This window comes from Sinohyriopsis cumingii, chromosome 15, assembly GCF_028554795.1.
Source record: "Sinohyriopsis cumingii isolate HCF-2022 chromosome 15, ASM2855479v2, whole genome shotgun sequence".
Taxonomy (NCBI): Eukaryota; Metazoa; Mollusca; class Bivalvia; order Unionida; family Unionidae; genus Sinohyriopsis; species Sinohyriopsis cumingii.
In genome coordinates this window covers 113,877,445-113,900,385 of record NC_142975.1, presented here as the reverse complement: position 1 = coordinate 113,900,385, position 22,941 = coordinate 113,877,445, and the positions used below count along the sequence as shown (strand labels likewise).

General features: G+C 38.5%; 1 protein-coding gene across 1 annotated transcript; it reads left to right on the top strand.

Moving 5' to 3' along the window:
- The first annotated feature begins 893 nt into the window (after positions 1-893).
- On the top strand, positions 894-22,412 carry LOC149782519 (uncharacterized). The gene is made up of 7 exons (XM_089933945.1): positions 894-1,196; positions 8,000-8,107; positions 9,306-9,514; positions 16,318-16,443; positions 16,936-17,118; positions 19,714-19,756; positions 22,186-22,412. Exons 1-7 carry the CDS (start codon positions 1,145-1,147, stop codon positions 22,377-22,379), a joined length of 915 nt encoding a protein of 304 aa, XP_089790071.1. The 5' UTR covers positions 894-1,144; the 3' UTR covers positions 22,380-22,412.
- Positions 22,413-22,941: the final 529 nt, after the last annotated feature.

Genomic DNA, 22,941 nt, shown 5'->3' with positions numbered 1-22,941 from the left:
ATTCAAAGACTCCCTGAAAAACTAAAATGCGCCTGAGTCATGTAAGACACAAGTGACACACATAAAGTGTTTAAGTGCAAATGTAGTGATATCATGGCGTTATATGAGGTGGGTTTGACTTTCTAGAAACTGTAGAATAAATTCCGAAACACTTGATATATGAAACAAAATGCAAATTCATTACATGGAATGGATAGAAAGGAATACACTTTCACATACCTCTACAACTGAAGATTGAAAGTAGACATCTCTGTCGCAAAACTCATCGATATTGTAACCTTATTAGAGAAAAATAGCATTATAAGTAACACCAAACCCAAGACGAGAAAAATGCCATTTCCCCCCAAAACCGTCTCTGCAGTTTAAGTCGCTCATGAACCTAGTACTCTTAAATGTTAGGAAGTCCTTCACAGTGGGAAGCTGGTAAAGTTAATTACCTAAATATATGTATGGTACTGCAGTGCATGTGTCAGTTTAAATTAAACAGACATTTTCGCAAACCAAGACTTTCACAGAACTCTCTACCATGCCTACGCACACAGATATGTTTGATTGCAGCATGAATTGCAAAAGACTTGAACTTCCAATCAAAACGTAGACGCTAACGCCATGGCCGGCACTGTAAATTGATACACATGTTTCTCCCTTTAAATGATTAAAACAGCTGTACAACTATCCTACATGAATCAACTACGCGCGCGCGCGTGTGTGCGTGTGTTTTAAGGTCTCTTTCAACCAGATCCTCTCGTGGCTGTGGGATCGCCGCCATGCATGCCCTTGACGAAGATAACACCGAGGCACGCGAGAGTCTGGTTCAGCGAGACTAAACCTTGGTCCTCAGAGGTGAACAGTTCTTATCAGTCTGCCAACCGTACTAATACCACAGTTCGTACCACAACTCAGAGACAAGAAATCTCAATTTCAGCACAACTAGCAATAGGTTTCTTGAGAATAAGCCGATATTGGCCCAGAACTTGGGAGAACCATGCAGACATTCATATCAAAGTGTAAAATATGCGAATCCCTAATAAAAGGCGTGGAAGTGGTTTTGTAACTTATTGCGTTGTGGGTCTATAAGGCCAATTGTGTTGTACATAAAAACTGCACAACGCCTATCCCCATTTCAGACTGGACTTGGAGCAATATGGCCTACAGATTCTTCACAGTGATCGTTTACTTTGTCTTGCTACAATACAGTAAGTAAGTAGGGACTGCACTCGGATACGCAGTCCGAAAGTCTTTATATTTTTCTTATTGACTCAGAAACGGACACAGCTTATGATTGCTTGAAAATTCCACATTTCCAGACATTGATGGAAACTGACTCCTCTCTCTCTCTCTCTCTTATTTACATATTCACACATGCAGAACTTTGCACTCGCAGATATAGGATACAGAGTTGTCAGGTGCCATCACCGATTGAATCGTGTGAAGGTCTAAAGAATTGTTTTTGGAACTTGAGTTTCAGTTCCTTAAACATAAAGAACCATTAAGAACACTAACATCTACGTTTTAATTTATAGAAGCAATATTTTAGCTTTTTATGCAAACAATTTGTTTACAGCTAGATGTTGCGGTGGTTTGCGTGCAAGACTCGTGATCGATCGGATGCTGCTTCGAGTCTAACCATTGGATCAACGTGGGTCAGCTACTGTGTATACCTGGGCAAGATGCGTTATTTTCATTGCATTGACATTAATTAACCTTCATGTGTTGCTATGCCGTAAAACAAAAAACCAAACCTGATAACTAATCACAAGACACGATTACTACTGACGAACAAGATTGGTTTTGGTTTGGTTTGGAGTTTTACGTACGGCAGCACAAGTGGATTATTTAGTGTCAATGTAAGCAGAGCTTTCCACAAGGATACAGAGAAATAGGCGGCATAATCTGATCCGGTGGCAGGATTCGAGCCAACTCCCTTTCGCTCGATCGCGAATCTGGCACGCTAACCACTGAATCACCGCGGCTGATACCGCCATTAGTTGCCTCTTACAAAATGCAGGAGATTGTATTGGGCATATTCCACATCCCCGTTTCTGCAGTGGGTAGTAGTAGTAGTAGTAGTAGTAGAAGAAGAAGAAGAAGAAGAAGAAGAAGAAGAAGAAGAAGATGATGATGATGATGGAGGTGGTGGTAGTGGTGGTGGTGATGGTAGTGATGGTGGTTGTGACAAGAAAAAAGACAGCGATGACGACGATAACGAGATGGTGAAGGAGAACAAGGAGAATTTCAGATAAGGTGTTTTAAGTGGTGACTCTACAGTGTACGTGTATTTATTAAATAGGATTGCCAAAATACCTACCTTCATCACAGAACTGCGGTTGCTGGGTGCTTCAGATATTTGACTCGTGACCAGGAGGGTGCGGGTTGTGCTCCCATCTTTAAATTAATCTGGATCGGCTACCATGTTGCATCTTTGAATAAGGCACTTTACTCTCCTTGCCTTGGCACGATATGACCTTCAGAAGTGTAGATGTGCCGTAAAACACCCACAACCAAAACATTCCACTTATTTGTTTGAAGACTGGTATACTTTTATGAAATGTGACGACTCTACGGTCTTAAACAAAGGAACAAAAAGATGCAAAACCAACACAAGTTGTATAAAACTTAACATATAATTTATTCTCGGGGTTATAAAATAAAACTTTCAGAGGAAAGTATAGTATTTTGGATTAAATACAAAATAATCCTAAAACTTATATCACAATTCTAAATGAATAGTGTTCGGATGAATTCCGGTCTTGAATGTGCTTATATATCAATAGCCTTGAATACACTGAAATGCCAGAAGTCTTGATGTATCACAATGGCAATGTCTTGAATGCTTTTGAGTGAATTCATGATAATGGCAAAATAGTGTTTAGTCCAAGCAGTTATATGAGTGCTTTGTAATTGTCGTAAACAATTTGGTTAAATAAATAAATCCTCTCAAATTATAACTGAAAACAAATAAAAGAATTAAATTAAAATAAAGGCAGAATAAGAATGGAATAACTGTTTACTTTTTCCTCTCTATATACGTCCTCTCGACCCCATTACGAATCTATTTTCAATGACACCTATACCTGACATAGGTCTCATTATATACCCCACCTGATATATCGTAGCACTTCAACCATCCATTCGGTAAATTTCTTCAAACTGTACACAGGTTCATTTTCTACAACTCAAATGAACGTAAGCAACTTATTTATATCCCATTGTCTTAAAATAAATTCTACACACATGGACAAAATATGTTATATTATATCTTGTTCATAAATGATCATTACAATCAACAGTAATGAACAAAACCTAAACATACAATATTGTTGTCTATACACGGGAAAGTGCATCTGCAATCAGATTGTGGTTTCCATTATTGTGCCTAATGTCAATGTTTTATTCCTGCAAAATCAATCTGTACCTTAGAAATCTCTGATTTTTATTTCTTTTATTCTGTTAATGAAAGTAAGAGGCTGGTGATCACTGCATACAATAATAGGAGAAGGAGCTGAATTAATATACACTTCAAAGTGTTGCAAAGGCAATATTGAAACCAAACATTCTGTAACAATGTGAATTTTGTAAGATTGCAACACATATCTGAATTAATCTTCTCGCGGTCAGCACGGCACATAACAATTATAAACGACGTATGGACTAGGTCAGCAATGAATCTCTAGCCAGCGAATGATTTAATGTTCCTATTGGGTCATTATTGATTTTAACTGAGATAACGGTTGGAAACGTACGTGAGGCAAGGTTAATGTGGCTTTGGTAGCGGAAAAATGTCAAAGTTGAAATAGTCTTGAGACAATTTGTACCATTGGAAATAAGTTTAATAAAATTAGATTTTCCCGAGAAAGTTACTAAGAAAAAGCGAAAATATGAGGTGTTACACAAACCTGGACAGGCGTGGGTAATATTCGGCGGTTAGAAAAATTTAATCCTGATTGGCAAAGCGAAATTAAATGTTTTAAGTATTCACCCTCTAAAGTTTAATCAGTCAATGTTTCTGCAGAGAGGCCAGAAGTTAGCTCCGGGAAAATAACAAGGATTTTCCGTTATAAATTATCCAAGGGACCGGTGTCTGAAGTTGAGGGACACGGAACTTAAAGGAACAAAGAAATTCGGCTGCATTTAAAAGAACCAGTCTCGAGAAGGCACACAGCATTGTCTATGTCTCATTCAATTTGTTCATTGATAAGAGTTTGTAATTTGCTTGATTTATTTGTTTTGAATTCATACATTAATTTTCCTTGAGTTCGGAAGTTGATTGTTGGCATTCATTCAACTTGAATATTATATGACCCATTTATTCTAGTGTTGTCTATATTTGATTTAATTTATATCTGATTTAATTGTTTGTAAGTTTTAAAATCTTTCTATTTTTTAAAATTAATTATATGTCAAAATAATGTAGTTATGTTTACTAGGAACTCGTACTTTTTCCAGAAAATAGTGTGACCATGACTGTTTGTTTCTGTAAACATAAGGCTGACCTGGTTCCCGACCTAAATTCAAATTTAGTAACAGTCACGTGAACAAGTTTTTTATTTTATTTATTTTTATTGTGGGAGTAATTAGAGTTATCGTGGGAGTAATAAGAATGAGATCGAGGTTGTATTGGATACGTGACCCTAGGCTTGCAAATAGTTTTTAGTGAAGTAAACAACTCTTTTTTATTTTATTCTTAGAGTAAAATGATTGGTTTTTATCAAGGTCATACTAGGGCTACATGATTTTTGTTATGTGTAAACATGATCACGTGAACCTCTCCTCTATTTCGTAACTCAGGCATTTCCGAACTTGCGCATTAGTTAGTGTTAATAAGTGATGCTTAGAGAGAATTGTCAGTCTGGGCTTAAAAACGCTTGATGTCACGTCGTTTCCTTCTGTTGTAGCCAGTTTTTCGAGTTATATGTTATTTTTTCTTCAGATTATTTGGATTCAAAAGGAATAAATCTTTTTCCTGGAAATATACGTGTGCTCATACAGAATTCTTGATTAAAGACATTTCTTTAAAATTTTATTTGGATTTCCAAAACCGGAGGATTATTTATTGGGTTTTACAAGGAACCGTAGACAACCACACTCTACCTGATACAGCATACGTCATCGCCTTCCATCTTGGATTCTTCGTTGGGACTCGAAATCATTAGAACATTTAATTATTAGGACTTCTAAAATTTTATTCGTGGATTATTCTTGGATTATTTTTGGATTTGATTCTTAAAATCGTAAGTTCTTATTTTTTCATTTTTACAGTATTTTTCCAGGGAAATAAATAATTTGCTATATTTTTCAAAGCTTGTTGTTTTCACTCTTTCTTGTGTTGTTGTTTCTTCGAGCCTAAACACGTAATATAAGACTAAGACTGTAATATCTTATTCCCTTGGTAAGGATGTTCGAATTCTCTCATTTGTATGTAATAATAATCATATGTTATAAGAATTTCATGCATTACTTTTGAAGCAGATTCAACAGAATTATGTGAATTGATCTATATTAAATGATACGAATCACATAGGCCAGGAATTGACATTACTATGTCTGGAAAGGTTATGTTAATGAATTGATAGTTGATAGCAAGTAAGATAGCTAAGACAATACGTGAATTCCTTCAATTCATTTGTGTAATTAAGCTGTGAATTCTTTTAAATGAGAAATCGTGCCGACAGCCATTTAATCCAGTTAGTGATTTATAATCCACTGCAGAGGCCTACAAATGCTTATTTAGAGGTATAGTTATTTCATATTCATTTAGGAATGTAGAGCAACCGCTGGGGTGAGACATTAATTTTCTGGTAATAATGTTGTGTGTCAGCTGTCAGGCAGCCAAAAATGACCAGTATTAGCCTTCGTTTGTGTTGAATTACAATTAGAACATATATATGAGAGAGAGAGAGAGAGAGAGAGAGAGAGAGAGAGAGAGAGAGAAGACAATAAATACGGCGACTCTAACCTGTTCCCAACGTTGAATTTGAAAGAACCGGTAAGCAGCCAGGTTATGCAGGCACGCTTGGCAAATGAGTTCCATCGTTCTCTCGATTTCATGATTTATCTTGTCGGTATAAACAGAACGGCAAATTACATTTTTCCATAATGTTATGTTACTGATTGTCAGACGGTGGTATGATGATGAGTGACAATCCCACTCCGTTAGGGTTTTGGTTGTCGTTATTAATGGATGGAATAACAGAGATCTGAGCAGAGATATAGAACAGAACAACACGGGCACACGTATGTAAAATATAACAATTTAATCAATGACATCAACAAACTGAAACTGAACATGATATTTGAACGATAAACTTTCTCTTAGAAATGGAGTTCAACATGTATGCGATATTCAATTATCCTATAAACCGATGGAACAAATTTCATCATATAATCGAGTGACAGATCGAAGTCAGATTGACTGTATGTCAGCATCACCTGGATGCTACTGGTCGTTTCCAAATCACTGTCCAGACCCCAATCCAGGAACGATTAATTTAACGAGAAAAAATATTTATTAATTTTTGTCGGAGTTAAATTCAGGTTTTCCTCAGAACTTAGACTGACTAATTTCACGAGAAGAAATTTCCTAAAACCTTGTATTTCTTCTGGGAACACACACCGCCTCGTTTACTTTAGCAAATCATGATTACTCACTCTAACCGCTAAAAAAATTGTAACACTCCCATCGAGGTCAGATTATTCCTTCCTGTTCCGCCTTTAATAGTAACTATTCTATAAAATATCTTATGACACCTGTTTCAAATGGTATTTCCGAACATTTGAGTATTTGGTTTATCTCTACCCTGTCATTCACTCCACTTAAGCCTATTTTGACACATCTATCGGACCGTTATCGAACGGACTCCATTACCATGCCTCAACCAGAGCAGATCCCATCCCTCGCAGTCAACAATTTATTGCGAGTCTAGACCATACGTCAAACTTAATGGTTACTTGTCACGCACAATGTACAGAGAAATCATCTCTACAAAATGTTGCACCATTACAAAGGCCCCCTTTAGAAGAGTAAACTCCGTGATTTTCATCTTGAAATGTTTTTGTAATCTGAGTTACCTTCTAAACGTCCTCAGGTGAACATTTCACTTCAGACTCACCTAACATACTTAAACAATCCGCCCCTACATTCTCATTATATATATATATATATATATATATATATATATATATATATATATATATATATATATATATATATATATATATATATATATATATATATATATATATATACACATATCAGGAGTCTCAAACTCAAACCACCCTGAGGGACGCATGAAATCATCTTTGATGGCCCAAGGGCCGCACCACCTTTGTTATCTCTCATAACACCTTGTGAGGCCGATCATTTTGCGGGCCTTATGATACGGATTATATATATATATATATATATATATATATATATATATATATATATATATATATATATATATATATATATATATATGATTTACAAGCATGGAAAAACTTTAGCTAAGTAATATCTTGTTTATAAATGATCATTACAATCAATAGTTTTGGAGAAAAATTAATGTAGACAGACATAACTGGAAGATAGTTTGATGGGAAAATGATGTGTGATCAAAAAGGCTTTTAAAATATGGTATACAACCTTATGCATTTTGATTTTTTTCTAGTTGCACAAATTATGGAATGTCTGTCAACCAAATAGTAAAGTTCTTATAAATACTTTTAAATACTGAAAACAACCCGGTGAATAGTTCCTGAATAGCATCCAGGGCAGTTACTTGTACCGATTGTCAATTACAGGCATGTCCTTGTGCTCAAAAATAGTTTTTGTTTTTAAAAAAATCACAGTATTAACGGGATCTTCTGTTTATTTTTTTAATGGATTCATATCTATCATAAGACATTGTAAACGTCTGGCATGACATCTTGACCATTTATACGAATATATCTTATTGCTTTGATACGTCCATATAAGAAAGATAAATTCGTTCCATTTTTGTTTTTATGTTGTTTTTAGTCGAACTAATTTTCGTGGATAATGGAAATCCATACGCGAACGGACCTCTGCCAGTGGGAGAGCTAACTCTGACAGAAACTGAAGACAATAGCCCTTTACACACAAAAGGTACGTTAACTCTCTTATTACTGAAATAAGTTTCACTTGCAAGATACAATTTATTTTTGTTCGTTGGCAGTGTTAAATCTATTTCAGTAAATGTTGGTTATACACGAATTGTTTCTTGTGTGAACTCTGAAAGTGGAATTAATGAATTATCAAATATATAAAATGTGAACAAAAGTTATCGGTTATTTTTTTTTGGACAATTTATCTCTGAAATCCAGAAAGTGAAAATGACCAAGCGACGCTAGCAGTTTATTTTTATTGGAGGTGCACATCTGAATTAATCAATATTTCCTCTCCAATTTAAATACAAAGAGAACCATGGAATTAGCCTGTATACAATTCTGATTAAAATCATATATCCGCTGTCCTACGTGAAGATCTGACCAAGACAGCTCAGGGGTCATGTTCTGATTATCTTTGAAATAGCCAGTGGAAATGCAGCTTTGAAAAATCTAAAGGTGAAACAAATCGTTCGGTACACATTCATGCTCCTCATCCACAGTGATACGTCTCCAAACGCGAAGATAAAAGACTTCATCTGATTGGTTGATAAAATAAGTGATTATGGTAATAACATCGGTTACCACAGCATGACTCCTACGCGGTCGCTGTCAGATCTTCATGTATAACAGCGGAGATCTAATTTTAATCCAATTGAGCCTATATAAGATTCTGTTGCTAAAAAGCTATAATCATTAAATGCAAGAAAATACAAATGTGACACACGTGCTCTGAATTTTAAACAAATTAATGAATACAGAATGTATGTAACCAACATTTTTGCTCCTTATAAAAGTCGTTGGGTAGACACGAGTCTGACTGGATTTCACTTAGTTTAGTCTGATGAGACTGTACGAATCAAGTAACAGAGAGCATTATAACTTTTCCATGCATAATGAACTGATCGATGCTATAAGTCGTGTTAATATATTAAATATCATTCGTTCTTGATGAATCTAGATTTGTGACATATTTTATAAATTTATTTCAGAGTGTGCATTTTTACCTGTATATGGACGCGAGCATGCGCGCTCGCACATGTGTCTGTATGTGTGTGTGTGTGTGTGTGTGTGTGAGAGAGAGAGAGAGAGAGAGAGAGAGAGAGAGAGAGAGAGAGAGAGAGAGAGACTGGGGAGGATGGATAGTACAGGGCTCGAGGAACTTACACGCGTTCTTTCTTATTGTCTTCCTTTTTCAGTATACTTTCCGCTTCCTATGAATGAATTCCCAGTTATATTTTTCGTCGGAGGGTTTGACGGCGTCGTATTGGCCGAATTTTACGAAATAGCTCTTCGGAAAATCGCCTCTCATGGCTTCTATGTATTTGGAGTGGACTATAAATTCCCAGTCCTGAGTGATGCTTCCCAACTACCGAACCTAAAACCGTTTTACGATGAACTGAATTTCGTAAGTATGTTGAAAGTACATCAATGTTATCACCTCTTTACGGATATGATAGATTTAGGGAACAGTTATCCATCTGTATGCGGTAAGTTTAATGCTCATGATAGTTACATTAATGAATTGCTTATTTTATGGATATATCTTGATTTGTGTTAAAGAATTTATTAATTCCAAGTGCATTATTATTGCTTGACTGTTGCGGTATGACACATTTTTTTAATGCCTCAGCACTAACATAGTCTTTCATATGTTGATATACCGTTAACCAGTCAACTGACAGGTACGGGATGCTCATCCAAATGAAAACATTTACCAAAAGCCGTGGTAGATCTGTTGGTAGAGAGTTGGATTCCTAATCCAAGGGTCGCGGGTCAATATCCACCCCGCCTGCCCGGGTCAGCTGCCTTTCTATGCCCAACTTACCAAATGCAGGACTATTCACAAAATTGGGGAGAATCAATTATTTAGCAATTTTCTTCAACAAAAATTGTTTTTTCTTCAATGTCTCCACAATACAGATAAAAAATCTGAGACTGAGTGTAACCATGAGATTTTGTGTCTGCGACCAATCGACGGCAAGGAGGTTTACTTTTGAAAAGTCACGTCTGATTGGCCGAGACCATAAACTCACATTTTATCTGTCTGGAATGTTGTAAGATACAAAACTAACGCGCGTGGCATTTAGCTGATAAACATGCATAAACTGAATTTGTCTTCATTGAGAGTAAATGTCCAGAACTTGCTCAATCTTAAATCCGCCACATTTAATATACTCAACTAGATGAGAAAAGATAATCAGACGAAGTCATAAATTAACTATCATCCTGTACGGTTGATACAAATTTATACTTCATAGAAACAATTTTGATATCGGAAAAAACCTTCTTTGCAGTCGTCCAGTTAGATACACGTTTAGTTTTATATAAATACTAAGTGTGGACATAATAATTGGATAATTGTTTTGTGCGGTAAAATGATAAACTAGCTGATTATTCATTTGGAAGCGCGTTAAAATATTTCCAACCGTGAAAAGTAAGAACTGGTTGATATGCTTTTACTATATTACAATATCAGATCTGTCCTCTAAATATCACATACATATTTATTCTCTTTTCAGTTGGTAAGCCAATACATTCGATAAGTTTAATCGTATACATAATGATGATCTCAAGATTCAATTATGTATATATATATATATATATATATATATATATATATATATATATATATATATATATATATATATATATATATATATATATATCCGTTAGTCTCGAGAGACGATGGAACTGCGCCCATGAGAGATGTCCCAGTTGGTGGTTGTGCAGCGTCTGCTGTGGCTAAGTAGTCCAATGCAGGAGTGGCAGTCCCTGCTGCACTTGCTGCACTTGAAGGTTGTGTCAGGTGTTGGTTGAAGCTACTTCTTCTTCCTCTGCGATCGTCTTTCATCAGCTAGCAAGCGTTAATTGTCCTCTCCGGCTTTCAGACCAGTGATCAGAGCATGTCGCCAGCTTGATCTGTCTAGAGCGAGCTCTTCCAGGTGTTGACATCAATATCAAGGGTTTTCATGTCGTGCTTACAGACATCCTTGAAGCGGAGATGTGGCCGTCCGATCGACCTTTTGCCAGAGGCGAGTTCCGAATAAAGAATGTCTTTGGGGATCCGTCCGTCATCCATCCGACGTACATGGCCCAGCCATCTGATGCGGCGTTGGCGGAGGAGTGCGATCATGCTGGGAATCTTGGCACGCTCGAGCACTTCGTTGTTTGTTACTCGATCGCTCCAGGTGATCCCGAGTATGCGTCGGAGGCATCGCATGTGAAAGGCGCTCAGTCTTTTCTCTTGTGAGGCGTACAGAGTCCAGGTTTCACCGGCATACATGAGAGTGCTTAGCACGCATGCACGGTACACGGTGATCTTAGTGCTCATGGTCAGTATGCTGTTGTTCCACACTCTCTGCGACAACCTGGATAGAGTTGTTGATGCCTTTCCGATCCGCTTGTTGAGCTCAGCATCGAGCGAGAGGTTGTTGGTGATGGTAGAGCCGAGATACATGAACTGACTCACCACCTCAAGTTCGTAGTTGTTGATAATGATGCTTGGGGGGTCCGCGTCCTGAACCATCACGTTTGTTTTCTTTAGGCTTACGGTTAACCCAAACTCATCACATGCTTTAGCAAAGCGGGCCATCAGGCGCTGAAGCTCAGCTTCTGTGTGGGTGGCTAGAGCAGCATCGTCTGCGAAGAGCATGTCCCTGATGGTTACTTCACGCACTTTGCTCTTTGCCTTCAGTCGTGCCAGGTTGAACAGTCTGCCGTCTGATCGTGTGTGCAGGTAAATCCCTTCTGTGGACGTCCCAAAGGCGTGCTTGAGCAGGACTGCGAAGAAGATGCCGAAGAGCGTGGGGGCAAGGACACAGCCCTGTTTAACTCCACTGCGGATGTCAAAGGGGTCGGATGTTGAGCCATCATACTGCACTGTGCCTTTCATGTCATCGTGGAAGGACTGGATCATGCTTAGCAAATTTGGAGGGCAACCAATTTTCGCCAGGATTGTGAAGAGTCCGTCTCTGCTGACCAGATCGAATGCCTTGGTGAGGTCTATAAAGGCCAGGAAGAGGGGTCTGTGTTGTTCTCTGCATTTTTCCTGCAGTTACCTGACAGAGAAGATCATGTCGATTGTGGACCTCTCTGCGCGGAACCCGCACTGCGACTCTGGGTAAACTCTGTCAGTAAGCGTCTGCAGTCTGTTCAGGATGACGCGTGCGAAAACTTTACCCACGATGCTGAGAAGTGATATGCTCCTATAGTTGTTGCAGTCACTTCTATCACCCTTGTTCTTGTACAGGGTTATGATGTTAGCATCTCTCATGTCCTGAGGCACTGCCCCCTCGTCCCAGCACTGGCAGAGGAGGTCGTGCAGGTGTGTGAGAAGCACGCTACATCCACACTTGGTGAGTTCTGCTGTGATGCCATCCTCCCCTGGGGCTTTACCTAGGGACAGTTTCTCTATGGCCTTCTTTAGTTCATCTACAGTAGGTTTCTCGTCCAGTTCGGCCATTGGAGGGAGGTTTTCAATGGCGTTGAGGGCATCATTGTTCACGTGGTTCTCTTTGGAGTACAGTTCGGAGTAGTATTCCACCCAACGCTCCACCTGCTTGCCCTTGTTGTGGATGGTATCGCCTGTGGCAGACTTCAGTGGTGCTGTCAGTTTCTTCGTGGGACCCATTGCTTTCTTTATGCCATCGTACATGCCTCTGATGTTTCCAATATCTGCTGCTGACTGGATACTCTGACAGAGCTGAAGCCACTATTCATTGGCACACTGCCGTGCTAATCTCTGCACTTTGCTTCTGGTAGACCTGTATGCCTGTAGTGTCTTTTGACAGGGGGATCGCTTGTATTGCAGGTGAGCACTGCGACGCTCTTCTATGGCTGGCATGAGTGTAGCAGAGTTAGCCTCAAACCAGTCATTGTTCTTTGATTGCATCTTACCAAAGATCCGTGTGGCTGTGCTGTATACAGTCTCTCTGATGTAATCCCATCTTTCTTTGGCACTGCCGTTGGGGGGTTCTGAGTCAAACGTCTTGGAAAGAGCATATGTGAATTCCTCAGCCTTGTCTGGATATGATGTCTTGCTCACATCAATGCGTGGCTGACCCTCTTGCCTAGAGCGGTGGATCTTCTTTGGCTGAAGCTTCATTTTGCAGCACACCAGCGAGTGGTCGGTGTCGCAGTCAGCACTGTGGAAGGTACGGGTAAGAAGCACACCCTTCATGGCTGACCGTCTTGTAATGATCAAGTCCAGCTGGTGCCAGTGTTTAGACCGGGGATGCCTCCAAGACACTTTGTGCTGTGGCTTTGTCTGAAAGAATGAATTGGTGATGCTCAGTTCGTGGTACGAGCACATCTCTAGAAGGCGCTGCCCATTCTCATTCATCTTCCCAACGTCAAACTTGCCAAGACAGGAGGGCCAAGAGTCATGACCGGCACCCACCCTAGCATTGAAGTCGCCCAGCAAAATCAAGTTCTCTTCCTTGGGAATTTTGTCGATGAGCGAGTTTAACTCATCATAAAACTCATCCTTGTTATATGTGGCGGATCTTAGTGTGGGAGCGTATACACTGATCAAGTTGACAGGCCCGTTTGTGGTGTGGAGGCGGAGGGATAGCAGTCTTTCATTTCCTTGTTGGCAGGGTTCTATCATTCCCAGCAGAGTGTTCCTGACAGCGAATCCAACACCAAACCCTCTGGCTTCATCTGCGCTCTTTCCTTGCCAGAAGAATGTGTAGTTCTTTTCTCTGAGGGACCCAGAATCTGGTAGTCTTGTCTCCTGTAGTGAGGCGATGTCGACCTGGAGCTTTGTAAGTTCCTCGTTGATGACTGAAGTCTTACGAACATCACTGATTGTCTGGAGATCATCTGATAGCCCGGTCAGCATGGTTCGGACATTCCAGGTACCTAACTTGAGGATTGAAGTCTTCTTTTTTATTTTTATTTTGTTATTTCTTGGTGCAGTAGTTGCAGTCCGCTTGTCAGGTACTCGCGTACCATAAGCCTTACGCACCTAACAAGGCAGGCGAACTGTGTCGGGACAGTACCTTATTGGCTGGGGGCTGCCCAGTTTGAGGCGGGCGGTAGCTGTCCAGTGAAACAAGTTGGTCTCTCCCACCGTCAGAAGCAACCCCTGGCGTCTGGCTCTACTCCAATCGAGCGGTGACTTATAACCGGTAAACTGCTGCTTCCCGTGTTGTGTCGACGCTACGAAGCGAAGCTGGAGTGTCCTCTCCAGGGCGCAAGCCTGGGCAGGGTGATATGGAGAATCAACTGTTGCCCATGCAGCTGATCCCCCCTCTCCACGCAGCTGATGGATCCAAGGGAAAGGACAAGCCGATACGTCATGGCACCAGCTGCGTCGCAGGAGTTGCCGAGATGACACTGAAATCAATGCCAAGTCGCCTTAGGGACTCCGACTCCAGATTTTCTGTTGGGGTTTACTCCCTTAGCCTTTCCCCTGAGAAGGTATAGTCGCAAGGCAGTGAAGGTTTGAAATCGGAGTTTACCTTCTCCTAGATGGGTGACCACCCAAGGTTAACGAGCCCCATCTGCCCGAAGCATCTGGTTTTGAGGCGCCAGAAGCTCGCCTGTCATCCCTTCTTCAGTCAGTTTAAACAGGTTCCGCCACTCGTGAAGGCCTGGAGCTGGATTTGGTTGTCAGAGGCTCTATCAGACGCAAGCCATTGGGAGATTTCCAAGGGAAGTGGGTGCTTATATATATATATATATATATATATATATATATATATATATATATATATATATATATATATATATATATATATATATATATATATATATATATCGACTGTCCGATTTATTAGCTCGTATAGACACTACAAGTGTAGAATGAATCAGGGAGAAGACTTGAATATAAACAATCTTATACAATTATAACTAAAATCGCATTATTATTAACTACATTATCCTTTAAAAGCAAAGTTAAAATCGATTCGCCAAGGTGTAGATAGGGTTATATCGGAACCTTGGCTAGCGAAGATGGTGCCGCTATGGCACAATCGAGTCAGTCATGTAGAAATCCCAAGTTAATCAAGCAATCGTAAAGACCCATAACGGAACAACCAAAGGCATTCTGTAGTTCAAGCGTACGTCATATGATAACTGTCATTCAGAGGTCAGTGGCGAACTAAAGACTAATAAAATAATTATCATCAACATGCACAGGTGTGAATAGAAAATGTCAGTCGAGTTTAACTTGATCAAAGCCCTTTGACTCTCGCGTTCACAAAGACGACATATAGAATGACCGTTCATCACATCTACGTTGTCATTTCAGCCTGGACAGTTGAAATAGATTTCCAATAAGTGTGAAGTGCATACGTAAATATTATCAAAAATGTTTGTATTTAAGGAACATAGTTGTATTACATGTATTTCTACATTTCTGATCTTAAACATGAAACATATCTGCACAATGTTAATGTTTTTCTTAGGTACTGATATTCAAACAGTCAAAACGCATGATTATCGAATACATATTATATAGATACTTCCATTCACAGGTCTAATTCGTTTACTAAATTTCCATCATCCAGATGATCGATTACCCGGATGAAATATATGCCCCACGACGGGTCAGGATAATAAACATTTAACTATGCTACGTCGCGTCAACCTCTGTGTCATCAAGAGCGCGCAGGAACTTGCGAGAACATGTCGTGTAATCGACATGTTAATCAAATGGGTTCCGATCGTTGTTCTCGGACTAAATATATTTAGAATTATGTGACCTTAAGTTCTTTAACAATCAGTGACTTTCATTAAATATATTCCAAAAACATTGGAAAGAGGTGTAGTGTTGATATCACGGGACAATTGGACCTCTGATCTCATGGACATGTAGGTTACGAGATTTTATGTAGTCATATGATTAGCAATGCAAATGGCGAATACCATGTCAAATTTCATCAAGTTGTAGTTTCGGCTCGTCTGTCACTGGATTAAAGACATAACGATTATGATACTCTCAGTTTCTCAGAAGAAAAAAAATTCCTATCGATTTCATGCGGGTATGATTCGATGTAAATTCGTTTGAGTTTTCTAGGATTCCAACTTTTCGATAGAATCGACTTTGACCCTACACTCCAACATAAATGTCCAAATATCACAAACGAGGTAGGGAGGGTCAGAGGAAGCTAGGTCTAGACAGAAATATGGATCCATAATTCAGATAATAAGTCTGCTTATTTATCTATTGATTCATTCATTTATTTATTTTTTCACTTTCAGATTCAACAATACATGCCCAACAAAACTCTTGGTACGCCTTTATGGAACAAGATGTCCTTACTGTGCCATTCATCCGGTTGTGATATTACCTTGCGCATAATCCGGGACAACAGCACTCGCTACACGGTACATTTACTTTCTAAAGTAATTCCATAAGAAGGCACCTGCCGCGTGGTAGAAAAAATCAAAGTAACTCTTGAAACACTTGAAACAGTGTCACCTACTTCTCTTTACATCATTCATTGTTCTCACAGGAAAAATAATTGTACAAAATCAAAGCTAAAATAACTTCATTGGTTTCATTAGTTAAATGTTCAGTAATTATCTTGAATTTGATAGGCTAAGAATATATTTTAAGTTATATGGTAGGAATTTTCTGGTTCGTCAGGTCAAATAATTTTCGAGTTTCGATGCATATTAATTGGCAAGTGATGGGTCAGTTGTACTAAAAAGATGAGCAGCTACATTGTTCACACCTTGCACCTCCAAGAACAGGACATGATTCAGGTGATTTCCGCATCTTCTAAACGGTAATATGGCTCAGTTTCTACAATAACTCCTAGACGAGGTATAATAACATAAACATTTACTTACTAGTTTTCAATTGTATCGTCCTAGTCCACAGTTTTCCTGGAGCCGTTCAGCTTTGATGTTCAGACTCCGGTGACGAACACAATTCCCGCCATGATGTACGGCACCGAATACTGCGAGGAAGGGTTGGCAACTTGTTGTGTGAAGGGGAAGGACTATGCCCGCTTTTACGACATATGGAAATGTCCGCGTATCAAAGTTGAAGTAGCGGTAAGAACTAACTCTGCCTTATTGCAGGTTCAGGACAGGAACCAAAATTCGTAATATTTTTCTGTGACTATCTTTTTCTTTTATCTACAACAGAACTTTACAAATTATCAGCTTGTCCTTTCAATGTACAAGAAGTTTGCGTAAAATGAAGGAAACTGGAAAACCTGGAAGGAAGAACCGACCTTTGATGGACGACTACAATCCTTTAAGTACCAGGACGGAGTGTTGGATTCATGGCCGCAGGGCGAAAAGCGAAAGGTTTACCGCTGCAGTTAGGGTTATTCGTCGTCATGGAAAGATGCAGAGACAGTACTAATAAACGTATCTATCATAAACAGAGACAGACATACAACAAACAGACAGATAGAGTTAGTGCCAAATCTTCAAGCGTATGATCATCAATGAAAGTTACGTTTGTGTCCTTTTTCTAGCTTAGGATCCATCTATGTTATATATAAAAAAAACTTATTTTTGATGCAGTCATGCTTTTCTCGCCTCAAACAGTTCAAAACCTTTGTTCAGGACGCATTTGTTCCTAATATTTTTCATTTCCGTTCTGTAATTTTTAAGACGTTCGCACTGTGGGGAGATATAGACTTACGGGCCACTGTTAAAAAACGTTTAGAAAAACGACATTTCTAATGCCACGTGTGTTTCCCTATTCAAGGTCAATGCCACTGACGATTGTTGATTTATTTTTTACTGAGTTGCGACTTAATCACAAAGAAACGTGTTACTCTTTATTTCTTGCAATGCAGGTGTTTTAGCATACTAAATTACTACAGGTTTCTAGGCTGTCAAAATAAATGAGATGAAACGTTGCAGATTGGCAGTTTACAAACACAGAAACGGATTTTTGTAATCAGGGTTCTACATTCTATTACAATATCAGATATGTAATGTTTATCTGCAATCCTTACCCATGTAGAAAATGAAAAAAATAATTCACTTTTACATCGTGACTACAAAGCAGTTTGTCGCCTGAGAGTTTTCAAGATAAAATTCTAAAGTCAATTTCATGTTTTTTGTGCGCTCATTGATGCAGAAGCTGTTATTAATAATGAGATAAAACTTTACCCATTTCTAAAACCATATTAAGGTGAGCCAATGCAAAATTATTGGTCCTATATCTGATATCAAAGTACCATTCGACCACAACGTCGTGATATTACATATGACAGAGTCTATGTTATATCAGTTTTCAGATGACAAATCACGTTTTACCTACTGACATGTATTTGAAACCTATTTTGCTCACACACACACACACACACACACACACACACACACACTAAATATTCACTTTACACTATTTAGCTACATCTTATACTGTTAATGCCAATCAAGATTATTATTATGCATGAGATATCATCTGTTGATCGAGACTCATTCGCTCAATGTAAGCCCGATCAAGTCCTTTTTTAAACAATTTTTGTAATATATTGCCAATCTTCATATCATCCCCCTTTAATTTATATTTTTTGTTGTTGAAATTATATGATTCAATTATGAATAACAAGATTTATTTTTATACAACATATCACACCCTTCCAAATCTGCAGAAGTCTGAGTTACGAGTGTTTATACCATCATATCGCAGATCAGCCTTTGTTATATATTGAAACATACAATAACGTTTTTAAGCATTTCAAAGGACTTCAATCGCCCGTTAGTTGTGTGATATGACATCACATTAGTCATTGCCTGTTCGACGCTAAATGATGTTTGTTTTAGTTTGTATTTAATACGTGTTTATGCGTCATTTCAATGACAAACAAATTATGCGCATATTAGATAGGTGTTTTGGTCTTGGCCAGCGGCAAATTTAAAGAGGTCTTGCTCACCCACCAAAGGGCCAGGTAGGAACAAAGATGGCGACCTCGAGTTCGCAATTGGACCCAGATCACAATTAATTTTCCTATATAGTCTCTACATTTGTTTATCAATACTAAACTTTCTACTGTGTGCCAATCAACACAAGTCATATGTTAATATAAAATACCTTCAAAGATGACTTCACGGTGAAGTTCTAGCCATAGGTTCACCGGCATTTCTTGGAAAGGCTGGACTGTCAACAAAGCTATGTGCAATGGAGCACACATTTCACTTCTGGATCATGGCCTTGCTACTCACTGTGCACTGTCACTGATATACAGACAGACAACCACCACACCATAAGCTCATATTCTAAACAATAATTAAATTTAAATCCATACCAAGAATGACTAAATCTAACTATTTTATCACCACCAAAAGGAGACAGGAATAAATGCTCATAAAATAGACTGGACTACATTTGTGGATACTGAACCGGAACTAATAAGTGTGATCTGATTCCAATTGTGCTTCATTTTGGCCATAGATGGTGGCTATCGGTGTCACTCATACTGTTTCTGTGGGACAGACGATAAACCTCGAGAACAATTTGGATAGACCATTTATGTAGTACAACCATAACGAACGTCGCCAAAAAGTCGAAAGAAAAACAAAAAGTTCAAAAATAAATGCTCCAAAACAGATCCGGCGTCATTTTCTTTAATAAAGAATGAAACACAGGTAAGATGCCAGTATGATTGTTGTTTTCATGTATTTCAGAGCTTTGGCCATTGTGATATCCTTGATCCGATTCCGAGACAAGGTAATGATAGAACAGTTCTGTCTTAGAACAATACACTTCATGACCTATTAAACTCGTACGGCAGTACCTTGAACACTTACTGCAGTTAATATTACTATCTAATAAGGCTTGAGCTGAAACCTGAAAACAATAATAATTACAAACAAACAGCATATTTAACATTAAATATGAGTATATGTAAATCAGTTGCCGAGAGGAGATGCAGGCCAATTAACAGTATGAAAGCATTAAGGATGTACCGCCCGTTTGGGTCTTTTTCAAAACTTGGCGATGTATCAATGTTACGTTTGCTTCAAATCTGAATCAAGTTCAAATGTTAATTTTATGTAAGTTTGTTGGCTATAACCTTTTCTATAATCTGGCATTAAAGTATAAGTACAATTTGTTTTCGTGAAACCTGCCGCCAACTTTCCAACAATGTAATGTAAAGTTCTCTCTAACGCTGCTCCCTTCCACTCTGCTTTGTCCAGGATCTATAACAAAAATCACTAGACTCAGTTCTTGTTTTGAAGACAAAAAAATACTCACAGGTACTCGAGGCAAGTTTGATGCTGAAATGAGTAAAAAGTCTTCAAAATATTTAGTGTCGAGTAACGACAGCGGGTTTAATATTGTCACTTTGATACGTATTTAAGAAAGAAAAAATGGCAAGAAACTGGACAAATTAGAATCTCACACGGAAAAACGTTTAAAGCGATAATTTGAATAAATCATGGTGTCATCGTTAAGTGGGTATATTGTTCTATCAATTAGTTATTACAGTGTTGTATGCGTTTACACCCAGGAATAACTAGGAGTAACAGATCGGCAGAATTGTGTTGTTTCTTTTCGTCTGGTGGGCGGTTTTATGCTTGCCCCTGGACAGTGGTGTCTACAGGACAGTGCAGCTTCGCTAATAGGTTTTCACGTGAAACCAAAGGCATTTATGTGAATATATAATTACCTTTCACCTGACAAAAATGCCGTTAGCATGCATACACCTGTTTATCCGTAAATTTTCATCAACTTGCATGCAGTGCATGCCATATTTGTCAAACCTCCATTACTAGACAGTTATTGTAGGGTGCATAACAATGAAAGTTCGTTCATTTGCCAAAAAACGATCGGCAGGCAAATGCCTGTGAATTTTTTCTATCAATCAGCGATGACCTCAACATTCCCTGTGGGCTAGACAGGAAGACTTCAATTGTGCAAATCGCACGAAGTTATATATATATATATATATATATATATATATATATATATATATATATATATATATATATAATAATAATAATAATAATAATAATCACAATCACAATAAACGTTCAATTCTCCGTTAGCAGATATGTCTTTTTCCGGTCGAAGCTAAGAAGAGATTTTATACCTTGCAATGTAGCAAAAACAAAACTATTCTCAAAACTTAACAAATGACAGGGTTAAAGATCTTCTATCTAAATAGAGTTGTTGTTTCACAAACTTTGACCTATAATAAAATTATTAAGCGTATATAAGGAAAATATATCAGTGTGTGTGTGTGATTTGGATTTTTAACGTAGCTTTAACAATTTTTCAGTCATATTGCTACGATGTCTGCAGCGTGGCAGCTTATAGTGATGTCCAGCACTGAGGCATCATGCCGCAGACATGTGGCACGATGTCCCACCCAGTCACATTATCCTGACACCAGGCCGACCAGTCCTAACACTAACCTCTTAATGCTGAGCGCCAAGCGAGGTAGCTGTTAGTACCATTTTTGTAAGTCTTTGGTATGACTCGGCCTGGGATCGAACCCACGACCTCCCGCATCCGAGGCGGACGCTCTAACCACTAGGCCACCGGAGCGGCCAAATATATCAGTATGTATACACGAAACGTACTTCGACCACCAGTACAAATAACACGAGATTCTCGCGGTAATTCGTTCTCCAAACAATGCTTGTTATACAATGTATGGATATTCCATGCTACATTATTCAATGCGCGCCATTTAAAACGATCTATTTATGTTTTCAAAGTAGGATGAAGTTTCCTTACAATGTGCGCCGAAAATCGAGGCTGAAAACGGAAGTAGTTCTTAAATGAAAATTTCATACGAGGAATATGAACGCTCTTATATTCGTGTTCTACAGTGAAATTGGCAATACTGATATTAAAAAGGAACACTACATGATTGGTTTAATGATATGTATGCACTATCTTCAAACTTTCTCACAATATGCTGAAAAAGCTCCCGGTGTGAATCACACCCGCTTCTCAACTGACACATGTAGGAACTTTTTAATACCCGTCCACAAAGTAGGGGTAGTAATATTAGTACTATATTTTGTCTAGCAATATTATGATAAAGTCATTGTCTCTTGTATATAGTACCGTTACTTTTTAAAATAACCCTTATAAGTCTTATACCATTTTTCTCCTAATCCCTTTTTTTTTTTTTTAAATTTCAGCTTGTAAAACCATCCATTTCTGTAAAATTAGTAACGAGACCAATGTAGACAACTACCGACAATTCGTGCAAGGAGCCATTGCAAGTTTCCTGATTACTGAGCTTCAGGGTCGGCAAGACGCTATTAGCTACATAGCGGACCAAACTAAGGTTCCACTCAAGCTTCTCGTTGACACAGCTGATTTACATTGTTAATATATTAGAGTAAAATAACTGAATAAAGCAATAAAATCGCACAAAGACATTTGTTTCTTTGATCACATGCACATAAAAATTATCCTTTTCGTTACATTTCATTTTACTTTCATTCTTCTTTTCTTCTTTGTTTTTTATATGAAAATGTAGAAGGCAACTGTGGAGGCACACATTTTTGAAGACATGGCAATTTTTAAACACCTGTCATGAACGTGGACGGGGTGGGTGGGGGGCGGAGTGTACGCTCTTGACCACGACCAAAACAATGAACGCGAACCAAAAGGAATCTTTCCTAGACCAACCTTTCTTTGAAGTTAGAGGGTTAAAATATGTCATGGAAAAGCTTCAAATGCAGGAGCGTTTCACCCTGGGTCCCAAACCGAGGGATGGGTGGGGTGGGTTGGGTTCCTTCTAACACTGGCTCAGATCGGAATTATTACATTAGAGTATTTTTACAGCATTTTTTTCTTTTTCATTTTGGTGATGATGTATGAGTTAGACTTACTCATTCTAAGGTATAGATTTAAAGGAATTTGTTTCATTCTATTAAATATAAGCATTA